Source organism: Doryrhamphus excisus, linkage group LG5, assembly GCF_037039965.1.
Source record: "Doryrhamphus excisus strain RoL-2023G ecotype Guam linkage group LG5, RoL_Dexc_Guam_v1.1, whole genome shotgun sequence".
In the NCBI taxonomy this organism is placed as follows: Eukaryota; Metazoa; Chordata; class Actinopteri; order Syngnathiformes; family Syngnathidae; genus Doryrhamphus; species Doryrhamphus excisus.
In genome coordinates, this window is record NC_136361.1 from 6,591,013 (window position 1) to 6,614,612 (window position 23,600).

At 40.0% G+C, this 23,600-nt stretch overlaps 2 protein-coding genes across 2 annotated transcripts; one reads left to right on the plus strand and one right to left on the minus strand.

Moving 5' to 3' along the window:
* Nucleotides 1–3,451: 3,451 nt before the first annotated feature.
* On the minus strand, nucleotides 3,452–9,193 carry LOC131108877 (cyclic AMP-dependent transcription factor ATF-1-like). The gene is made up of 5 exons (XM_058060287.2): nucleotides 9,031–9,193; nucleotides 6,512–6,665; nucleotides 5,874–6,020; nucleotides 3,867–3,975; nucleotides 3,452–3,679 (listed from the first exon to the last, which is right to left on the minus strand). Exons 1-5 carry the CDS (start codon nucleotides 9,034–9,036, stop codon nucleotides 3,535–3,537), a joined length of 561 nt encoding a protein of 186 aa, XP_057916270.1. The 5' UTR covers nucleotides 9,037–9,193; the 3' UTR covers nucleotides 3,452–3,534.
* Nucleotides 9,194–10,757: 1,564 nt separating this feature from the next.
* On the plus strand, nucleotides 10,758–23,331 carry ift74 (intraflagellar transport 74). Its single transcript, XM_058060153.2, has 20 exons — nucleotides 10,758–10,861; nucleotides 11,479–11,618; nucleotides 14,029–14,164; nucleotides 14,237–14,285; nucleotides 14,466–14,564; nucleotides 15,009–15,069; nucleotides 15,188–15,247; nucleotides 15,343–15,404; nucleotides 17,727–17,865; nucleotides 18,002–18,064; nucleotides 18,227–18,370; nucleotides 18,599–18,639; nucleotides 18,711–18,790; nucleotides 19,958–20,011; nucleotides 20,260–20,357; nucleotides 20,441–20,567; nucleotides 20,638–20,801; nucleotides 21,443–21,568; nucleotides 21,649–21,709; nucleotides 21,802–23,331. The coding sequence occupies exons 2-20, from the start codon at nucleotides 11,490–11,492 to the stop codon at nucleotides 21,915–21,917; spliced, it is 1,809 nt and encodes a 602-aa protein (XP_057916136.2). The 5' UTR covers nucleotides 10,758–10,861; nucleotides 11,479–11,489; the 3' UTR covers nucleotides 21,918–23,331.
* The last annotated feature ends 269 nt before the right edge of the window (nucleotides 23,332–23,600 follow it).

A 23,600-nucleotide genomic window follows, 5' to 3' on the forward strand; every position in this document is an offset into this window, starting at 1 on the left:
GTACAAGTAAATCTACTTACTTTGATAAAGCGCCTTCCTATACAAAGAATTGTGATTGTGAGGAACTAACTTAAATTTCTTGGTAGTAAGGCGCTTTTTGAAAGTATTTACAGCGCAACCTCGACCCAGCCAATATGGCGGTGACAGCTGTGGACAAGCCCAGTTAATGTGGCGGCTATCTATGTTTATGATTTGGGGGCCCAATACTACTTTTTTACCCCACTTTTTCCTGCTTTTTAAATCTGTTAGTTATGCCAGTTTAAGAAATACTGGAGCCATGTTAATATACCCCCTCCCCAGCAATTAGTTTTTATTAATTACACCACTCAAAAAATGAATCACAAAGAGGAAAGACCTAGCTACAATCCCCAAGCTTAATTAGTGTCCTAATAACCAACACTGTTGTCTGAAATACATTTCTCAATCCACACAGGTTTATAATTATATTTACACATTACCTACAGACACAAACTCCAAGGCAGAAGCATATTAGAATGCTGATGACGTAAAAACACAAAATTTTACATGGTAATTTGATAAAAATAGATAAAAGTTTTGCAGTGTGTGGTTTCAGTATGGTTAGGTCAACTGATGGACGGGTAACTTTAATAATCCCCTCTGAGAAATTTGGGTATCCTTCATAGCTCACACAGTAAGACGTACAAAACAATAGAATAAAATCATGGCTGAGGTAAAGGCACACCAGTTTCATCAAAAAGTGCATCAAAAACATTCATTGAAAGGGTTGAGGTCTTTGCCATGCAGTTATTGGAATATCCTAGTAAAATATCCAACCATGTGTCCAACCATCTCCCCATCATCAGCACTCCAGGTATCTGATACCATACCATCCATCCATCCTTCCATCTATCCATCCATCCTTCCATCCATCCATCCTTCCATCCATCCATCCATCCTTCCATCCATCCATCTTTCCGTCCTTCCTTCCTTCCTTCCTCCCTTCCTTCCTTCCTTCCTTCCTTCCTTCCTTCCTTCCTTCCTTCTTTCCTTCCTTCCTTCCTTCCTTCATTCCTTCCTTCCTTCATTCCTTCCTTCCGTCCTTCCTTCCCCATCCATCCTTCCTTCCTTCCCCATCCATCCAACCTTCCTTCCATTTCTCCTTCTTTGCCCATCCTTCCATCCATCCATCCATCCACCCGTCCTTCCTTCCTTCCATCCATGCATCCATCCATCCATCCTTCCTTCCTTCCATCCATGCATCGATCCATCCTTCCTTCCTTCCTTCCTTCCATCATCCATCCATCCTCCTTCCTTCCTTCCTTCCTTCCATCCTTCCCCATCCTTCCTTCCTATCCCATCCACCCTTCCTTCCTTCCATTCATCCTTCCTTCCATCCATCCATCCTTCCTTCCTTCCTTCCCCATCCATCCATCATTCCTTCCTTCTTTCCCCATCCATCCATCCTTCCATCCTTCCATCCTTGCTTCCATTTCTCCTTCTTTCCTTCCTTCCTTCCTTCCTTCCCCATCCATCCTTCCTTCCTTCCTTTCCCATCCATCCATCCTTCCTTCCTTCCCCATCCACCCATCCATTCATCCATCCATCCATCCATCCTTCTTTCCATTTCTCCTTCTTTCCCCATCCATCCATCCATCCTTCTTTCCTTCCTTACACCCAACCATCATTCCATCCATCCATCCATCCATCCATCCTTCCATCCATCCATCCATCCTTCCTTCCTTCCTTCCTCCCTTCCTTCCATCCATCCATCCATCCTTCCATCCTTCCTTCCTTCCTTCCTTCCTTCCTTCCTTCCCCATCCTTCCTTCCTATCCTATCCACCCTTCCTTCCTTCCATCCTTCCTTCCATCCATCCATCCATCCATCCATCCTTCCTTCCATCCAACCTTCCTTCCTTCCTTCCTTCCTGCCTCCTTCCTCCCTTCTTTCCTTCCTTCCTTCTTTCCTTCCTTCCTTCCTAGCACACTCACGCAAAGTAGTGTTCATGGACAAATTGCATCCAAGTGTAAACAGGGATTACCTGAACTTTATAATAAAGGTAAGATTATACTTTTTAATACTTAATGCAGCCCCGCCTTAGACCTTTCCTCCAGCAGCTCCCAGGTTTGAGACCCCTGCTCAGTTAATACAAAACAATTGCAGGCGTACTAAATGTGCAGTTAAACAATCTCATCGCGTTTCATGAAACCACTTTCTATTTAAAAACATTTAAACCCCCAAATATTTGGGGGCTACAATGTTTAATAGGCAGGGATCTACTGCACTTTTTTGTCGTTTTCCTCAATTTTTACTTATTTGCCTAAAGATTCCACATTTGACCTCAGTAGGTACAGTTTTGAAATTGCTGCACATTGATACAACTTTCTACATCCCACACAACACAACAGGCTAGACCTCATTCTTTGAAAGTCTAACTCTTGACAAATATACACATTTATGCAAATGTCATCCAGCACAGCACATTTTCTCTTCTGTTACACATATATGAACAGATGCCTTGTTCCAGCAAATGTCCCTCCACAAACCTGTCCAGGTATGTCAGGTTCAAATTCCGGTGACACTTGTAAAAACAGAGAAGAGGCAGACAACAAAATTCAAAGTTTCTCGCAGCGAGGAGAATGAAACATACCCAGTGACATGCAGCTCTACTCTGAATATGCCATTCATGCTCCTCTCTATTTATTTTCTTTAGGAGGTCCCTAATACATTGTCGTGCAACTCTAAGGGGAGGGGGGAGCAAGCAGTTGCACGAGCTGTGCTTGTCCGTCTATGTGTGTGTGTGTATGTGAGAGTAATTACTTTTTTCTGCATGTGTTCTTGTCTTGGCACATTTTGCAAGATGAACAGGAACATCTGTAAGGTCACTGCTGGCGTTCCCAAGACTTGTGGCGCTGGGAGTTGTTGGTCAAGGTCACAGAATGTTCCTGTTTCAAAATGTTCACTCTTTCTATTGTCCAAGCAAACTGATATAACGGTGATAACTAGCACTATAATAATTGTATTTACATTTTATTCTAACAAGGAAGTCTTCAGCAAGCTCCTCCCTCTCGGTTTCTTTCCGTGGGATCCTCCAATAGCAGCATTCTTTGAAAAGGTGGATAAAGTGAACTCTACAGTACAGTCGTCCCTCGTTTATGGCGGTTAACTGGTTCCAGACCACACCATGATAAAATAATTTCCGCTTTTCAATATAAATGAATGGAATATTTTTTTTCATTAAAGCATAGAAAACCTGTTTAGAACTTGAAGTGGGCTAACCTTGTTAGTCTCAAATATATTTATTCTAAACTTAAGCCAAAAAAGCCTACCACTTCCACACAAAATGTGAGGAGAACTTTCACTCAAGGTAGTGTCAATGTTTTGACCGGAATACTACATATCACTTGTTCTATATGTTTGAATAATAGACCATAGTCTACTTTATTCATTATTTTTTTTGGGGGGGGGGGGGGGGGGGGGGGCGACGTGATATAGTGAGGGAGCAATAATCGAACCGCAATATTGCGAGGGACGACTGTATCTCCAAACACACGCCCTCCTCCGTCAGCATAATCAAGGGACTTTATGCTGGCACATTTCCTTCCAGGTTTTAAGCTCCTCCTTCAGGGCTTTATTTTGGTTTTCAAGCTTGGCCACGCGCTCCTCCAGGCCTTGTACGTAGGCCTTTCTCCTCCTACGATATTCCCGAGCAGCCTCCCTGGAAAAAAACCCAATTAACTTGAGTCAGGTTGTTTTTACCATATTTTTTTTCAAAGAGCAGCATCCAATTATGCGCTCCCAGTGGTTGATTTGCAAATAAAGGCTACAGTATACGGGCAAGTTCAATTATCAAATAGTTGCCAGGAACTTGTGTATCCACTGAATAACAGGCTAAGGAGTCTTACCTGTTCTTCATCAAGCTACGCTCGGACTGGTTTCGAGGAACACTGCCCTGTGCCACACCTTGAGGAAGGATGGAGTTGGCGTATTGAAGCTGAGTGGCTGCCATGTCACCTGGGCAACCAGCAGAGATGTAAACAAAGGATGATGTGTACTGTGCAAAAAAACAATATTTTAAGGTCCTACCCCTAGGTGTCTATACCCGAGAAAGAACTGCCTGAATTTAATTGGTCTTATTTGATGGGTGTGTCAATCAACCACATGTTTTTAATAAATATTTGGTACGATTTTACTTGATTTTACGAAAAACTCATGTTATTCATATAACATAATTTCTTCTTGTAACAGAACTTGATGACTTTGTTCATAACATTACACTTATTACAAACTGTTTTCTTATAAATTGTTGTTTGTTTTCTTGCAACAATACTTATTTTGCATGGGTATTTTTCATAGCTTTTAAAGAGTAACACTACAACTTTATTCTTGTAACCTTACGACTTTTCTCTGTGAACATGATGCGCCGAGGAAAAAAGTTTCGGTTCTGTTTTAAATCATCAAAATTCAGCAAGATACTGCAACTATTCCATGTTATCAGTGTACGTGTTAATGCATGTTCACAGCATGGATATAAAATGATGTATCCCAATTACAGCATTGTAAGCTAGCTCAAGTTAACTTTCTTTCTCTTGTCATAATGCACAGAAAAGGGAAAGACATATGTGTTCATGTTTCATATCAGGATTGTGAATGAGGGGCAAAATTCCCAAAACGATGCAGTTCCCCTTTAAGGGCACTAATTTTGGTATTTTTTTTATACGCGACTAATGTGCCTACGTCCTGTTTGACCCTCGTCTGGCACCGTAGTTGTTATCGTGTAGCTATAAACAGGAATAATTATTGAGCAGAAATGAGGAAAGAAAGCTGTATTTTGGTAAATATAGCTTCAAATCCTTGGCGAATTGCTCTCTCTCAACAAGAACAAAGTTATTCGCATCGACTGTCACGGTGATTGGAATTGTCAAGGACTCCGTTGTCGCCGGCTTCACATAGCGAGAAGCGGGAAGGTACTGAAGCACTGCCGGGTATTTTAAATTGACATTTATACAGTGGTACCGAGGCAAACGAGTGTCCCAACAACTAACAAGTGTTTAAAAGCGAACCATGTAGGGTCTGATATTTTTTGCTTGAAACTGCGAGCTAAATTTTCGAGTACGAGCAGCAAATTAGCGGCAGGCATAGCTAAGGACGTCTATGTTGGGTCCTCTGTCATTTCAGTGCGAGTAGGGCTAGCATTAGCACTGCAATAGCTACATCGACACATTAGTAAAATATACATCCATAATAGCGATCTAATTCATCTAATTTATTATGTATTGGGTAAAACTGACAGGAACATCAAATTAGAAGCAGAAAATGAATATAGATAAAGAGGTTGTGTGCCACAAATATGCACACTAGCACTCATTCATTCATTCATTTTCTACCGCTTTTTCCTCACGAGGGTCGCGGGGGTGCTGGAGCCTATCCCAGCTGTCTTCGGGCGAGAGGCGGGGTACACCCTGGACTGGTCGCCAGCCAATCACAGGGCACATATAGACAAACAACCATTCACACTCACATTCATACCTATGGACAATTTGGAGTAATTAACCTAGCATGTTTTTGGAATGTGGGAGGAAACCGGAGTACCCGCATGCAAACTCCACACAGAGATGGCCGAGGGTGGAATTGAACCCTGGTCTCCTACCACTCGACCGCCGGGCCGCCACACTAGCACTCAATAAAGTCAAATCAAATCGTACCTTCTTGCATTCTAATGGTAAGCATTTGGGACCTGTCAAAACTTTTTTCTCATTTTTTCTCATTAGTAACATTACACTTTTTAAAGACTTTTTTCCTAGTAACTTTTTAAACAGTATTTTTCTCATAATTTTTTTCAGTACATTAACTTGTTTTTAATAGCATTATGTTTTTCTTTTCAGTGTGGCTCTAATAATAGTCGTTTGTACCTGCCAGCGGTTGAGTGAACTGCATCTGCAGGTTATCCTGCCTCTCTGTGCAGTATGGAATGGGCAGAGGCTGAGTTGGCTGTGTACTCGTCATCGCCATGGTTGCCACGGTCTGCGCTCCCTCATTCTGATAGCAGAATGGACCTCCTGGTAAGTGAGAGAAAAGGGTGTATCATGTTGTTACACATAGAAATAATTAGTTTTGTTTTTAGTTTTGCAGTATATGCAAATATGATCATGTTATTTGTTTTAGATTTAACAAGGTTCTCTTTGACACAAGACTCCACATAAAAATATATACAAATGGAGGAAAAGGTCATAGGGTCATTCTCCTGTTATCAGGCTGACGTGTAATGTGTAGCCCAGTCAAAATCGCATTCTCCATGCATGCTCATAAATGTTTCTGTCCCCAAATTTTTATGTTAAAACAGGGCACTGACCCCCATCTTTCTACATTATTTCGGATCAGAACAGTTCACTTCAGTGGATAAGTATGAGGAACTTATCAGGGTTCAGGTTATTGTATTTCCTACATAATAAACATGATTCATGTGTAATGTTTTGCAAAACTAGCTCACTTCAGACATAGATCAATCAAAGCAAACGCTAGACGCATGCAATTAAAAGGATCTAATTACCTTGAAGTGTAGGGAAATAGTTGTTTGGGTGATTCCACATATTTTGATAGTAACCAAAGGCATTGGATTCAGGTGCAAGAGTCTGCGGGTTGATCGTGGTCATCGCTGTTAGTGTCTGCGTCCCCTCAGTATTTAAATTGTGAGACTGAGGAGGCTAAAGTGAGAGTTTCAAAAAAAGAGAAACCATTATGAGAATACAAGTCACTCATATAATTCATAGAAGAGCAAAAATTGCAATACTGGAGGTACAACACAACCCGCTTATGTTGACAATCCATATAGCCACCAAGGCCTCAATACATTTTCCATAAACAGTGTATGATATAATCAACGGTTCTCCATCCACTAACGCTATCACACCTATTATGACCACAGCAGACCTGTCCCAAACCCCCCCATCTATTTTTGAAGGAGATATTTGGCAAAAGGGGCTGCATGGGGTCGAGTGGTTAGCGCGCAGACCTCACAGCTGAGTTCAATTCCACCCTCGGCCATCTCTGTGTGGAGTTTGCATGTTTTTCCCATGCATATGTGGGTTTTCTCCGGGTACTCCGGTTTCCTCCCACATTCCAAAAACATGCTAGGTTAATTGGCGACTCCAAATTGTCCATAGGTATGAATGTGAGTGTGAATGGTTGTTTGTCTATATGTGCCCTGTGATTGGCTAGCCACCAGTCTAGGGTGTACCCCGCCTCTCGCCTGAAGTCAGCTGGGATAGGCACCAGCACCCTCCCGTGACCGTCGTGAGAATAAGCGGTAGAAAATGACTGGTCAAATATTTAGCAAAAGTAAGCCCTTTTCCTTCCACCTTTGACGCTCTCCAGGGTGCTGAAGTCTTAATTACACTAGCTCTACTCAAGGCCTGCCATATAGTACAGGTATGTGTAAGGGCCAGGATGAGCGAGATGGAGCATTGAAGACACTTATGGGGAATTACACATGCCTGATTAAGGCCATCACCATCTTCCATGGGAGGACCACATACTGTAGGTCGTGGTTGCAGATGTGGTATGCTAGCTAGATTAGCCTGTTGACATATGCCATTTATTTGTATTTTAATTAAATATCATGTAAATGCAACTAAATCGGCACCCAAAGCGCACCTAAACCATTTAACTGAACACGGAAACACACACTGGCTTCATTATTAACGTAAGAGTCAACCTCGTTATAATGTGTGTTATTATAAATGTGAGCTCTTGGCATTGTTTTCACCTAGGGTGCTTAAGTCTTCTTTACACTAGCTCTACTCAAGGCCTGCCATATAGTACAGGTATGTGTAAGGGCCAGGATGAGAGAGATAGAGCATTGAAGACACTTATGGGGAATTACACATGCCTGATTAACGCCCTCACCATCTTCCATGGGAGGACCACATACTTGTAGGTCGTGGTTGCAGATGTGGTATGCTAGCTAGATTAGCCTGTTGACATATGCCATTTATTATACATTTATTATACATTATATATGCCAACTATTCTAACATTGACATTTTTATTATTATTTGTTATTCTAACAAGTAATGACATTTGACTACAATGTCATGGTTAAGTCAAGGTGGGTGGTTGTCATTACAAACTTCAATGCGACACAGACAGACAAAAGAACTGGATGCAACAATGACAAGTCTGAAGCGGTTTGTCTGGTTAAAACTTGTTTTCAGGATGAAAGTACAAACACTACTTAAAAAAGGCAAGAACATTCATCTGAAATGTACATTATGTCCAGACTAATGCCTAATCTCATCAAACATCTCTTAATAGCACTACAAAGCTAATTCTTTGACAGTAATTAGAAGAAGAGTGAATACTTTCATTGTTTGAGATCAATAGACAAACTCTACATTAAATGAGTGAATAGCTGCTATCGGAAGTATTGATATTTAAAATGACATTACTTTAATATGACCTTCAATGGCAAACAATAAGATGCCATGGTGGGAAACCATATATGTAATTATCATAATTATTATTTGTGTATGGTATTTTGCAGTCTAAACCCAGCTCACGTTCCCTATAGTTGTTCACAATAGTTACAAAATATTATCATCAGTGATGTCTTTATTGTTTTCTTATATAGTATTTTTTATTGTCTACATTTCCACTCATCCATTTGCCATACATAATATACTTTTTTCGTTTTTTCGTTTTTATTTAGTTTGAATTGAGAAAAAAAATTTGAAAAAAATATAGTGTTGGGTAAAAAAAAGAAAAAAAATTAGATTATTATAAAAATTGTAATACCATATATATATATATATATATATCCAATACGAAAAAATGACAACGCTGTCGACTTGTATGATGAACTGATTTCACGTCAATCCGGGCGTGTACGTTCCATCACTTGTGTTAAATGACAACAGAAAATCGCATCGTTTCGCTCGTACTTTTTGTGTAATTTTATTACTGGTGCAATAATTGAACTGTTGTCGTAATCGCCGTGACTTTCTGATGAATCCGTGTTGCTACCCTGACGCAAAAAGTGTTAGCTGAGGTGCCAACCCGTCAGATACTCACATCCATGGGTGGAGTTGGTGGGTGTCAGCTGAAGGTTCCCTGGGGAGATCGTGGCCGGCCGGGCTGCAAAGCACACGGATCACGTATATGCTTCACTACAACCGGCGTGTTCCTCAAAATGGGGGGGCGGGGGGGGGACAGTGTCTGCAATGTATTTGTATAGGAGGGCAGCAAGAACCATCCAATTCCCCTTTCAAGCCGGCCTGTTTATTGCGTCATCGACCCCTTATTATGTCAACAAAGCTCTGAATGCAAAGATTCTTAATACACTTTAAGTTGTACAAGAGAAATACTTTGTTTGACGTCACGGGCGCGTCGATGCAAATAATAAACAGGGATGCGGAGTTCAAGACCCTTGGGAATGAACCCTTTCACCTGTAAAAAATCGATTTGAAACCCAATTTAACAAGTTAAAAAAAATCAACAACGTGATATTCTCATATGGTATTATTCAAAGGCTCTTAAAGTGGACCTTTGTGACATTTTTGTCAAGCAGTTGTTTTTTTTAATAAATCAGCTCTATACTTACTCACATATTTTAGTTAATTCGTTATAAATTCGATGTATTATTATCTAGTACGTGTTTTGCTCGGTTAGCTTAGCACGTATTGGCACACAATTGATTGGTCTCAGCTTCTTTAAAGCACGAAAAGCTTCTTTCAAGCACGAAATGCATCAAAACTGCGCCGTGCATTCGTTTTTTGCGGATGGCCGTGATATGATCTGGATGTGGAGATGTGCAAGTCTTGAACGAATCCTTCAAAACTCGAAAGTTTTCTACAGAATCGGGACTCACGAGTACTCGCCTCTGTTAACTTTTTCATATACCCACAGTGCCTCTGCTAGCTAAATGAAAAACGGATCTCAAGTTTCTCATCCCTACTGAGAATCAACTAGGAGTGGGCGAATCGATCTGAATATTAATCATGTCAATGACAAAGGTAGTACCAGCATCGGATCGATACAGTCCCGATGCGACGGATATTTTTATTCGTCCACTGTGTTTATGTCTTCAAATATCTGTTTTTGTTGTATTGTTTACATTGTGAATAATGTTATATTTTTATAAACTCAGGGAATAAATTACTGGACGGTAGGGTTTTGGGGATAAGAAAATATAAATATATATTATGACATCCAATAAAATTTTTTTGCTTTTGTGTAGTTATTTTTGCAAAGACTGTTTTGCTCAAAAGTGTTTGTAATATAAGTACAGTTTTATGTAAATTATTATTTTTAAATTATGTATTTTATTATATAATTATAGCTATATATTATTATGTATAAACGCATATAATGTGCATTATGTCTGTATGTGTATTATATATTATACTGTTATGTGCATATATGTATGTGTGTGTGTTTAAATATATGTACAGTATACATACACACACACATACAGTCTGTATATATTATGTATGCATTATATATTACAATTAATATGTCAATTACAGGTCAACAGAGATGTAATACAATTTTTGTCCTGTGTTTTATTTCGATTAAAATTATGATTAACAATTGAAAGACAATAAATGAAGGAGTTTGACAATTTTCAAATTAAATGGATCAATGGTCACGTATTTTCTTGGTATTCACCCTACAGCGACGCTCTTTGGAAGGGAACTGCCGCTGTTGGTACACCATTTGGGCTGTTGGGGGCAGCAGTGTTATCTGCTGCCCTAATACCAACGAAGAAGACAGTTACCGTGGTAACATCAACATCCTCTCGTGTAGCTAACGCCGAGGTTTGTTGGGCTAGCTCTCTCCAGGCGACTTCTAAGCAAACTACAGCCACTTCAGTGTTAGTTGATAGAACAATACGACACGAAAGGTATGTTTTTTTTTTTATTTTATAATGTTACATTTGCGTGGGTGGGTTTTTACGTTGTACACGGCGACGTATGGGAGGACCACCTACTGTAGGTCGTGGTTGCAGATGTGATATGCTAGCTAGATTAGCCTGTTGACATATGCCATTTATTTGTATTTTAATTAAATATCATGTAAATGCAACTAAATCGGCACCCAAAGCGCACCTAAACCATTTAACTGAACACGGAAACACACGATGGCTTCATTATTAATGTAAGAGTCAACCTCGTTATAATGTGTGTTATTATAAATGTGAGCTTTTGGCATTGTTTGCACTTAGGTGAATTTAACTTACATGTTTTTTTAACTTGGTGTCAGTTTATTATTGGATGCATTTTTCATTATTTTTCATTTTTTTCGTCGTAGTATATAGGGTGGCAAACACATAGCCACGTCCAAATAACATATGCAATGTGAAAATTAAAGTGCAAATTAAAACATGCTGCACTCTGCTGCAAGATAAAAAAAAATGAAAGTGTTCCCCTCATGTCTATAATGTATTCTTAGGTGTTTTGTTTTTTTTAAACTGGAGATACTTGCCCTCAAGTGTATTTGAATTGGTACTTTGCATCATAGGATTCCACATTATGGCAAGTCAAAGGCCTCCATCCAGCATGGGTCGACCTATGAGCCGTGCTGGATCAGTAGTCCCTGGAACTGGAAGACCTTTAACAGCTGTCCGACCTCCTCCAACAGCCATACGCATACCGACTGGGGTAAGGCACTGGTAGGGACGTACCAAAATACGGCCAAAATCGAATTATGCCTTTTATAAAATGACGGAAAACTCAAATACAATAATTGCTGATTCATAATTATGCATACATTCACAAATTTGCTGTACAGTTTAAAAAGTTAAGTAAAATAGATGTTCAGCTATGAAATAACATGTACGTAGATAAGCCATAAGTGACAGTAGCAAAGTAGAGTAATAGCACATGCAAGAGTATATGCGAAAAATCCAATATGTCCACGTTCAAATGATGATGGCCTAATGATGTCATTATCAAATTTGCATAATTGGTCAATTGGTTAAAAAGTGTTTTCCCTTCCTGATTTCTTATTTTTTTGTGCATGATTGTCACACTTAATAAATGTTAGTCAATGACTGAACGCAAAATTTATCAAGTAGGACCTGTCTGACAAAGTGAAGATTCTGAAAAGCGAGACATTACACCGAGATCTAAAGAAATTCAGAACAAATGAGAACAAAAGGAACTGAGAGCTACCAGTCTTGAAAAGGTTATAAAGCCATTTGTAAAGCTTTGTGACTCCAGCGAATCACATTAACAGCCATTATCTACAAATGGGGAAAACATGGAACAATGTTGAACCTCCCAGGAGTGGCCGGGCGGCCAAAATTACCCCAAGAGCACAGGGACGACTCATCCAAGAGGTCACAAAAGACCCCACATCATCATCTAAAGAACTGCAGGCCTCACTTGCCTCAGTTAAGGCCATGACTCCACCACAAGAAAGACACTGGACAAAAAGAGTTCCAAGACAGTAAAATATGGTGGTGGTAGTGTGATGGTCTTGGGCTGTTTTGCTGATTCAGGACCTGGAAGACTTGCTGTGATCAATGGAACCATGAATTTTGCTGTCTACCAAAAAATCTTGAAGGAGAATGTCCAGCCATCTGTTGGTGACCTCAATCTGAAACCAACTTGGGTTCTGCTGCAGGAAGAAATGGCTGAAGAAAAACAAAACTAAGAGTTTGGAGTGGCCTAGTCAAATTCCGGTGGGGGGCTTGTGGATGCCCTTGAATGCATATAGCAAGATTTTGAATTCAATTCTGGATTTGCCAGGGATCCAGTGGAGGTGCTGTGGGATGGGGATGATGTGAGGAAAACAAGGGATTCTTGCTTCATTTGAAGCTTATGGAGGAATTTGTGAGGGAGGCTGACAAGGTCATCAATTCGGAGGTAACCAGGCTATGGACAAGAGTAGAGGTAGTATGGGCACTGAGGCAGGGGCATAGCCGATTGACATGGCGTAGATGGAAGTATATGATGTTATTGATATGGGAATGGAATGACGGCAAACTATTAAGGATGACACCTAGAATCTTTACCTGAGGGGTGGGGGGAACCATGGTGTTGGTAGCCACATTTACATGGATCCAAATATTCCAATTCCATTCGGGTTATTTGCTCTAACGGAAAGAATGTAACCTTTGTATACACCTCATTCTGAAAGAAAAGTGCCAATCCGAATGAATATATAATCGGATTCACAGGGGTGGAATATTCCTTTCCCCAATCCGATTGAGGTATCTTGTACCCGCTCAATCGGAAAGTTGTCAGACTGCGTTCTTCTTCGTGGTGTTTTTCTTCTTCTGTTGTTTATTGGCGGTTGGCAAGCAGCTTTCATGTGCATTAGCGCCATCTGTGGAACAGAATCTAAACCCTTCTATACGCCATTCACAAGTCCAGTTTTATTAAAAAAGAAAATACATATCTATATAAAACATGTGTCGAGCTTAATTATAAAATATTAGCAAGATTGAACTTGATCTTTTCCTGTTCCCGGGTGCGTCCTTTCAGCGAATGCTGAGATATGACGTAACACGCAGCTCGAGACGTTGTTCGATTTTAAAAAATGGAGTCGAGCAATCGGCACTGGACTGCTAAGTTTGTTTTTGATTCAAACTAAATTTCAAGACTGGAGGAACGAAAAACTGGCAATACGGAGTTATTCCAACAAGTGAAAGAAAAACTCAAGGAAGTCGGTATCACGTGATGTTGGTGTTTACGCCCCATTGACTATTCTGGTTGATTATAGCGGCGCATGTAGACACACGATTGGAATATTCCTTTCTATGTATACCATTGTTTTCGGAAAGGTCATTCGGAAAGAGAAAAACTCCTCATGTAAACGTGGCTATTGATGCTGAAGGAGAAACTGTCAAGTCTGCCAAGACGGAGAAGGTAAATGATAAAAAGGAGGGGTCCCAGAATACGTAGAGCCTTGAGGTACGCCGGTATTAACATGATGAGCTGAGTTACTAATATTGAAATTAGTTTAATGATCTGAAACATTTAAGTGTGACAAAAATGGGAAAAAAAGCAAAGGGGCAAACACTTTCCACACCTTTGAACATGGATTTATATCCCCAACATTCAGATGGTTCCAGGCACAGGTGTTCATCCTGGTATGAGGGCGAGCGTTGCCACTCCTGGTGTCCTGTCAGCACAGATCAAAGTGACTGACAGGCCTGTCACTCAGCAGGGCCTCAGTGGTATGAAGACTGGGTTGAAAGGTAAGCTCAGGGTGATCCACTGCCGTCATTTTACAGCTAACATTTTTTCTATGTTTCCTCCACATCCCAAAGGACCTCAAAGACAGATCCTGGACAAGTCTTACTACTTGGGTCTTCTCAGGTAACACTTATTCTCTTACTGTAAATCAGACACACACTAAGCAGTCCATGGAAATGTTTCTTTGCTAAATGATTGACATGTGACTTCCCGTTCTATTCTTCATTTGTAGTCCAAGTTCGGCTTAAAAGATGTTTACTTTTGGAATAGATTCTAACACTGTTACCTGCATGTGCTGTTTAGGAGTAAGATCAACGAGCTAACCACAGAGATCAGCAAACTCCACAAAGAGATCGACACCTTCAATCAAGAGAACTCTGTCTATCTGTCCTACGAAAAGAGGTTAGTGGGCAGTGAGACTTTCAAAGCTTTATTGTTAGGAATTGAATAGTTTCCACTCTGTTTTAGACTAAATACGGCCATGTGCTTATCTGTCTTTCTCCATTGATTTTAGATCGGCATTTGCAATAAAAGTGTTGAAACACTCTCCATGTCTCTCACTTTCTGCATCAATTGCTGGTACTTGCAATTTTTTGGCCCCATGACGGGTTATTTAGAAGTCACACTCAATAAAAAAAAAAATGCATGGACGCTGAGTCAGCAACAAAATGTCGATGTGGCGGCTTTGTTTGGATAGTCCATTCTGTGGAATGATACAGTACAGGGCAAAGAATGATTTTCTTATGCATAATATTGTACAATAACTGAGACATTGTTTGAAAACTGGGGGCATAAAACCTAATTATTTAAAAACTGGGGAATTCTGAATTATGTGTTCCCTTTCAGAGCTGAAAGTCTGGCTGCAGAGATCAGGGATCTGCAGGGCCAGCTTGCTGATTACAACATGGTAAGCAGCCTCAGTTTGCTTGGGCCTTCTTGTGCAATTTGTATCGTCAGTTATTATGTTAATAATTTTCCATATATATATATTTGTTGAAACTGTTTTTTTTTAATTTTATGTGTAGTTGATGGACAAGCTCAACACTAACTCTGACATGGAGGAGATGATCAACGACTACAACTCTGTAAGTCTTACAAATAAACAAAAGATGATCAAAATGTACATTACCGTCTTTTTTTGGGGGGGGGATGACAATATTTGTATCTAATTTGGTTCCAGTTGAAGGCCCAGAATGACAGAGAGGCTGAAAGCATTGACAGCATCTTCATTGAGAGAAGAGAGTAAGTATCCTGTAATTGTTTAACATTTACATTGGCGGGTTGTTGACTTAGTATAACTCATAGACGCCATTGGTCCCAGCTTTGTTCATGTCATTACCAGCTGCTTCAGGCTGGGTATTGTCACCACTGCCCTTAACCCTTAGATGCACGAGTGACTGGACCCTACACTCTTCCATAAGTGGGTCAAAAATGACACATACTAGAATCAATGCGTTTTTAATGCCAATTTTGGCATTTTGTTTAAAAATAATCACTTGTATGATATTTAGTATTATATTTAGGAGTTGATAAGTTGATAAGAATCAAAGGTTCCTATTGGATTCCATAGAAAATGCATGCAGGTTGTTTTTGACCCACTTATGGAAGGTTGGGCTAGTAACGCAAAAACAAAAATTTCTTAAAATGTATAAAAGGTAAGTTACAAATGTAATGGCATGACATCAAAAACATGTTTTTTGAGGAATACCTGGAATATGAAATGATAAAAAAAATTCATAATAAAGATATTTCAAGAAAACAACCTGACCGGGTCATTTTTGACCCACTTATGGAAGGTTGGGGTAGTAACGCAAAAACAAAAATTTCTTAAAATGTATAAAAGGTAAGTTACAAATGTGAATGGCATGACATCAAAAACATGTTTTTTTAGGAATACATGGAATATGAAATGATAAAAAAATTCATAACAAAGATATTTCAAGAAAACAACCTGACCGGGTCATTTTTGACCCACTTATGGAAGGTTGGGGCAATAACACAAAAAAAATTCTTAAAATGTATAATAGGTAAGTTAAAAATGTGAATGGCATGATATCAAAAACATGTTTTTTGAGGAATACCTGGAATATGAAATGATTAAAAATAATAATTACAAAGATATTTCAAGAAAACAACCTTACCGGGCCATTTTTGACCCACTTATGGAAGGTTGGGGTAGTAACACAAAAACAAACATTTCTTAAAATGTATAAAAGGTAAGTTAAAAATGTGAATGGCATGATATCAAAAACATGTTTTTTGAAGAATAGCTGAAATATGAAATGATGAAAAATTTTCATTACAAAGATATTTCAAGACAACAACCTGACCGGGTCATTTTTGACCCACTTATGCATCTAAGGTTTAAGCAAGCTGTAGTTAGACCTCCTCTCAAAAAGCCTAGTCCCATCACATCTGCCCTTCCTGTCCGAAGCAGTCAGAATCAGAATCAGAATCAGAAAAGGTTTATTGCCATGTATGATCAAACACATACTAGGAATTTGTTTTGGTATAGTAGGTGCATACACATCTATTAAAAAAGAATGAAAAATACAAAATATGAAATACAAAATAATACAAAATAATGAAAATATGCAGAATACAGTATAAATATATGTACACAGTCTGTTTTTGTTTGTTATTCCGGAAGTGCAGTCTGATTGTTTTTCCTAAGAGTCCAAACTGAGCGTTAATGTAACGCATATAATGAAAGTGTCAAAGTGGCAGGATGAGGCAGAGGTGGGGTGTGAAGAGTGTCAGGTGGGGTTCCGGGCCTTGTTGATGAGGCTGACAGCAGACGGGAAGAAACTGTTCTTGTGGCGTGAGGTTTTGGTCCTGATGGACCGCAGCCTCCTGCCAGAGGGGAGCGTCTCGAAGAGTCTATGTCCGGGGTGAGAGGGATCGGCCACAATCCTTTCTGCACGCCTCAGGGTCCTGGAGGCGTACAGATCCTGGAGAGACGGGAGATTGCAGCCAATCACCTTCTCTGCAGACCGAATGACACGCTGCAGCCTGCCTTTGTCCTTAGCAGTGGCAGCAGCGTACCAGATGGTGATGGAGGAGGTCAGGATGGACTCAATGATGGAGGTGTAGAAGTGCACCATCATTGTCTTTGGCAGGCTGAATTTCTTCAGCTGCCGTAGGAAGTACAATCTCTGCTGAGCCTTCTTGATGAGAGAGCTGATGTTCGGCTCCCACTTGAGGTCCTGGGAGATGATGGTACCCAGGAAGCGGGAGGACTCCACAATGCCAATTGTAGAGTCACAGAGGGTGAGTCTCAGTAGGGAAGCCTTTACCTCACACTGGATCACTTCGCAGCCGAGTGTGGAGTGACTGAGTAGGAATCAGCACCTCCAAGTCCGAGTCCATGGTAAAGGGTGGTCGGGATTGAGATCCTACCCCAAGTGGAGGAGTTGAAGTACCTTGTCTTGTTCACAAATAAGGGAACACATAATCGACAGTTGGATTAGTGCAGCGTCTGTATGCTTTCTCACTAAAAGTTTGTTTACGAGCGTGATCCACAACCTTTAGTCACATATCTCCTGTTGTGTGCTTGCTCTGCAGAAGGGAAGAGGCCGTCAGGGCCATTGAAGAGGAAATCAAGAAGGAAAGGCGCGCCGCTGATGAGATCGTCCAGGCCATGCCAGCTGCAAAACAGGAGAAGTACTTCACCATGACAACAGCCAATGAGGAGCTACTACAGGTATTTTTTTCCATTATTCTGACTTACACTAGCACTTGACTTACATTAGCCTAGGAACACAAGTCAAAGACCATGTAAAAGTGCACAGAGAAGCAAGTTTACCCAATGTTTCTCTCCTCTTGTTTTAACATGCCAGGAACTATCTCTTCTCCAAGAAGAACTGGATGCCCTGCTCACCAGGAAGGAGGAATATGAAGCGGTGAGTACATGACTTATGTTAAATTGTGTTTTCTGTGCAAAGTAAATCAATAATTTTGATCAAAAATCCATTTATCTCTTGGAAATGTGCAAGGATCCACTGTAGTGGATCAAGTAGTGAGGTTGGAAGCATCTCGAGATGTTCTGTTTCCCTTTTGTGTAGGAGCTTTCCCACTCCCAGATCAAGCAGGAAGTGGTTCGGCTTCACGAGACTTTGTCCACACTGGAAGCAAAGCGGGACACCATGGAGGCTGAGCACAAGAGCTTCAGTACGCCTCAGGAGGAACGAGAGAAACTGTTGAAACAAGTTGGTTTCATTTAAATAATCATGATAAATATTCATCTAAGAATGACATTAATTGTGTTTACATGCATCAGAAATAGCGGCACTTTGGATTTGGACTCAAAAATGAATATAGTAGACTTTTTTTGTAAATGTTTTTGAAACATAAACACTGCAAACTGCTGGCAGATTGTCTGGAAGAGGTCGTATTTATGTACAGTAAGTACCATCGGGGTTTTTTTTTTTTTCCAGGTGAAAGAGGACAATCAGGAAATTGCCAGCATGGACAGACAGTATGTCAACATTAGTAAGTACTTCCTAGGTGGTTGACAAAATCTAACTAATGGTGTGTGTGTTTGTTTAGGCTGTTGGAGATCCGGGACAGGACCGGTCAAATCACCGAGGACATCCAACAGTTGGAGCAAGACTCTGAGCAAGCTCAAGGTAACATACTCAAAGCTATAATAAGGTTTCCTTCTTGGGAATCATTCAAGGCACACAGAATATTGTCTTATATGGCTATATAAACATGGAACCTACCAAATGAAAGATTAGACCCCTGTCTTTCATCAGAAAAAAAACATTGTTTCTACCTTTTCTGTTCTTTAGTATTCAGCAGTAGAACTTAGGTACGGTTCAATAAAATATCAGTTACTGACTAAAAAAGGGAGAAAAACAGCTTTTTGTGAAACGATACATTTCAAGCAGGCTAAAAATAACCAATTAGCTAAAAATGTCATCCAATACTTCTCTACAAGAGAGGAGAAATATGATCTCATGGAAGAAGTACATTTGAAACACTGCTAGGACTACGTTAAAAAGCCATAGCATTTCAGTATGTGGAATCAAACTATGGAATGGATTGAGTAAGGAACTCAAACAATGCACAACGATGAGCCAATTCAAGAAACAATACAAGCAGTTGATGTTTGCTAAATACAAGGATGAAGTCATGTTCAACCAGTCATGATGTGCTATATATATCACTATATTGACACTTACTATGGTACACATTATGTCATTGTATGCTCATATCACCTCGTACTTCGGTACCTGACAGAAATAAAATAAAAACAAAACAAAACAAAAAAAACTTAAATTATATTAGGAAAGCAGGAAGTGAACAAATGTAACAGTTACTGATTGTAAAAGTACCAGATGGAGGGGTAGGATTTAATAAACTTTGCTTCTTCCTACTCCTTTTGGACATGTGGAACTGTGAACTGATTATGTGATGCATTCAATTGTAATCTGATGCATGTTCAAGTGAAATAAAACTAAACTAATATATAAAAAAAAAAAATATATATATATATATATATATATATAATTTTTTTATGTATATATAATTTTATTTTTCTTTGCTTTTGTGACAGCTCAACTTTTGGTCCACAAGTTCTTATCAAATGCACTTCTGCCACCATGTGGCCATTGCTATGGCTTAAAATTGCTTTGAAGTGAAATCCATTAGTGGAGAGTTGAGTCATCACCACTTTTGACCTCTCTGGAATACGTTAATGTCGACTGGCTGACGTCGACATGACTGAAACCGAAATTAGCATGTATTGCATGACTGCTTGGAAATAAAATTGTGATTGTATCTCGTCGAAGGGGAGTGTCAGCAGAAGTACAAAGAGCTGAAGAGGAAGGAAGAGGAAATTGATGGTAAGCAATACATTGTTGGGGATGAATTCAAGATGACACAGAAGAGAACATTGTATTTCATGTTTGCATACCGTCATGGCCGTCATGAGCACATTGTAATAATAATAAAAATTTAATACCTTATTTAAAAGTCACGTTAAGTGGTAATGCTATATTGCCCACATTAATATGCACATTATTGGTAGTGCATATGTAGTATGTACAGTATGATACAGCCTGCACTAATGTTCTTCATCCCTTCTACTCAGGCTTCTTGCAGTCCTTTGAGGAGCTAAGGGCTCAGGAGCAGAACAAGACCGCTCAGAGTCAGGAGAACATTGTTTCTCTTTTAGAGCACTGCAGCAGGGTGAGTGAAGAAATGGAGCATGCATGCCGCTGAAGGTGAATGAGAATGCAGTTAAAGTCATGTGTGGTTCTGGTCACGTACAGAACATGCTGCGGCTTCGTCAGGTGGACACAATCACAGCCAGCGAGCTGAGGAACATGCAGGACGTCCTGGTCAGCAAGGAGACCGAGGTGTCTCAATCGGCGAGCACCGCCAGGGGATTGTCCAGCGGTCGGTGGTGCTTTTTGACACCAACACATAACTCTGCCCATTTAATTCACATCATGTGTTCGCTTCCCAGAGTCGCAGCGTCTGCAGCAGGACCTGGAGAAGGTCCAACAGCTGGAGGGGAAGATCACAGGGGAACTGAACACCTTGAAGGAACATGTCAGCCAGATGCAATCGGAGCTGGTCACCTACAGCGACCTGGACACCCTGAGACAGACAGCAGAGGAGAGAAAGACGGTAAAAGAGTCAAAAGTCAACCTTTCTGGTGACATACAAAGTCTGAAAGTTCACTCAAATCAAATCAAATCAACTTTATTTGTATAGCACTTTTCCTGCAAGGACATGCAACACAAAGTGCTTTACAGAATTAAAAACAATTACCACAATTAAAAAGAAAAACAATTACAAAGAAAGCCCCTCCCTCCCACCCTCCATATTAGACACACACACACACACACACAGTCGGGAGACATGGCATGGCACTGAGGATCAAGGAAAGGCCACCTTTGGGGCCGTCCACCCACCATCAGGGGACCAGCACCCGGGTCCCCCGACTCCGACAGACGGGCGGACCCCCACATCAAAGGGAGGAACCCCCAGCCGGCCGGGTCTAAGGTACCCAAGGACAGCACCCCCTCAGCAGACCCGACACAGCCCCCAGTGTGGAGGACCCCTTCCTGAGGAAACACTGGAGTTAAAAGCTAAAGACTAAGCATAAAATAGGACTAAAAAGATTTTTTAAAAAGTTTAAAATATTATTTAAAAGCCTGATTAAAAAGGTGTGTCTTTAATCTTCTTTTAAAAATATCAACAGTCTCTGCAGCCCTATGTTGCGTGTCATTTTTGTTTATAAATCATGAATTATACTTGTGGTGCAGAGGCTGCAGGCGGAGCGAATCTCCCTCACACAACATCGAGATTCATTCCGACAGCTGCTGGAGGAGATGAACCAGAAATATGAAGCACTGAAGACCAAACTGGAGGAAAACGAGACCCACGCGCAGGTTTGTGACACTTCTCCCAGTCATGCTGTCACGCAAACTCCCTCCTCATGCTTACGTTTGTGGTCTCATGTTTTTGGCAGCTGGCTAACCTGGAGAGGAAGTGGCAACATTTGGAGCAGAACAACTTTGTCATGAAAGAATGTATCCTTCTCTGTCAGTACACTTTAAATTAATTAATTAATTCATTTAAGTCATATTAGCTGCTGATTGATTTCCTTTAACGACAACACCAGTCATCGCCTCAAAGTCCCAGGAAAGCGACTTTGCCTCCGTTTCCAAGAATGTCTACAAACAAGTGTCAGATTACAACAAGTGTCTCATAGATTCACTGCAGAACATCAGAAGCTGAGTACACGCCCACATAAGACTTGATATGTTTAATAATACATTGTTATATTTCTTGTAGAACAGATGTCTTATATAGGAATTTTGGCCCCACTCATCTTTGCAGAATTGTTGTCATTCAACCACATTGGAGGGTTTTCTAGTATGAAGTGCCTTTTTAAGGTCATGTCACAGCATCTCAATGGGATTCAAGTCAGGACTTGGACTAGACCACTCCAAAGTCTTCATTTTGTTTTTCTTCAGCCATTCAGAAGTGGACTTACTGCTGTGTTTTGGATCATTTAGGATTCATTGGATCATTTTTTATCACAAGTCTTCCAGGTCCTGAATCAGCAAAACAGACTCAGATCATCGCACTACTACCACCATATTTTACTGTTAGTATGATATTCCTTTTTTAGGATTTGACTAGGCCACTCCAAAGTCTTCATTTTGTTTTTCTTCAGCCATTCAGAAGTGGACTTGCTGCTGTGTTTTGGATCATTTAGGATTCATTGGATCATTTTTTTTTATCACAAGTCTTCCAGGTCCTGAAGCAGCAAAACAGCCCCAGATCATCACACTACCACCATGTTTTACTGTTGGTATGATATTCCCTTTCTGAAAAGTGCAGTTACTTTTATGCCAGATGTAATGGGACACACACCTTCCAAAGAGTTCAACTGTTGATAGCTAGCTTGTATTAACTAGTTTTTTGGCACTATAATGCACAGAAACAGGACAGAAATATGTGTTTGTTTTACATCATGATTGTGAATGATGGGCAAAATTTTTAAAAAGTGCAGTTTCTCTTTTAAGAGAAAAAAGTTGTAATAATACACAATTTTACAGAATAAAGTCAGAATGCATTTAGGTTGTTTTCTGCTGGTAAAATTAAAATTGTAAATCTATAGAAATGTTTTGTGTTAGCATTCATTAGCAAGGCCTTCTCTGCTGGCCTAGCACTGACGTATACTAATGTAGTATACTGATGTATTGACTGTCAATGCAGTCTGCTTTAAGTCACATGCCATATAAACATTATTAGCAATGGGGCTGTTTCTTTTAACCAGAATCAGATTTCAGATTGGCTCCACATGGCCAGCTAGCAGGCTTATGTCAGCATTTTTCCCATCCTCTGGTTGGTTGCTGTCTGAAAGTGTACGCCTAAAAAATGTGAAGCCTTGAAGATGACAAGTAACATCATGTATCATATAAAAGGTAAGACCACAAATGTTTTCAGTTTATGCAAAAATAAATGTAGCTCGGATGTATTTGAAAATAAATGTTTTAATGAAAGTCAGTTCTCTTTTAGTAAATGCTCTTACAAAAATTATGTGCAAAAATGGGAAAGTCAGTTCTCTTTTAGTAAATGCTCTTACAAAAATTATGTGCAAAAATGGAAGACTATCAGTTTTATCAGCTTGAACCAAGGAAACCAGAAGATAAAAGCACACCAGTGCAAAAGTCACTCCTCTATGGTGGTAGCAGCATTTTTTTCCTGAGGTTCTTTATCATGTTAAGGTGTTATAATCCGTTGCAAAAACCAATCAGCGTCAGCTTGAAGCCAATTTATAATTCAACTAGGTAAAAATTCCATGTTCTCAACTTTTTACTAGGTAAAAATTCCATGTTCTCAACTTTTTAATAGATTAAGATTAGATTTTTTTTTGAATGCCTAAAACACTTAATACTTGATGTGGCCCAG

Coding starts and splice junctions, on each gene's coding strand:
- LOC131108877 (XM_058060287.2), bottom strand. Junction 6,021..6,511: donor CTATTTCCCTACACTTCAAG/GTAATTAGATCC, acceptor CTCACTTACCAG/GAGGTCCATTCTGCTATCAG. Junction 3,680..3,866: donor CGTAGCTTGATGAAGAACAG/GTAAGACTCCTT, acceptor GTTTTTTTCCAG/GGAGGCTGCTCGGGAATATC.
- ift74 (XM_058060153.2), top strand. CDS start 11,490: ATGGCAAGTCAAAGGCCTCCATCCAGCATGGGTCGACCTATGAGCCGT. Junction 14,286..14,465: donor TACTACTTGGGTCTTCTCAG/GTAACACTTATT, acceptor TGTGCTGTTTAG/GAGTAAGATCAACGAGCTAA. Junction 15,248..15,342: donor TGATCAACGACTACAACTCT/GTAAGTCTTACA, acceptor ATTTGGTTCCAG/TTGAAGGCCCAGAATGACAG.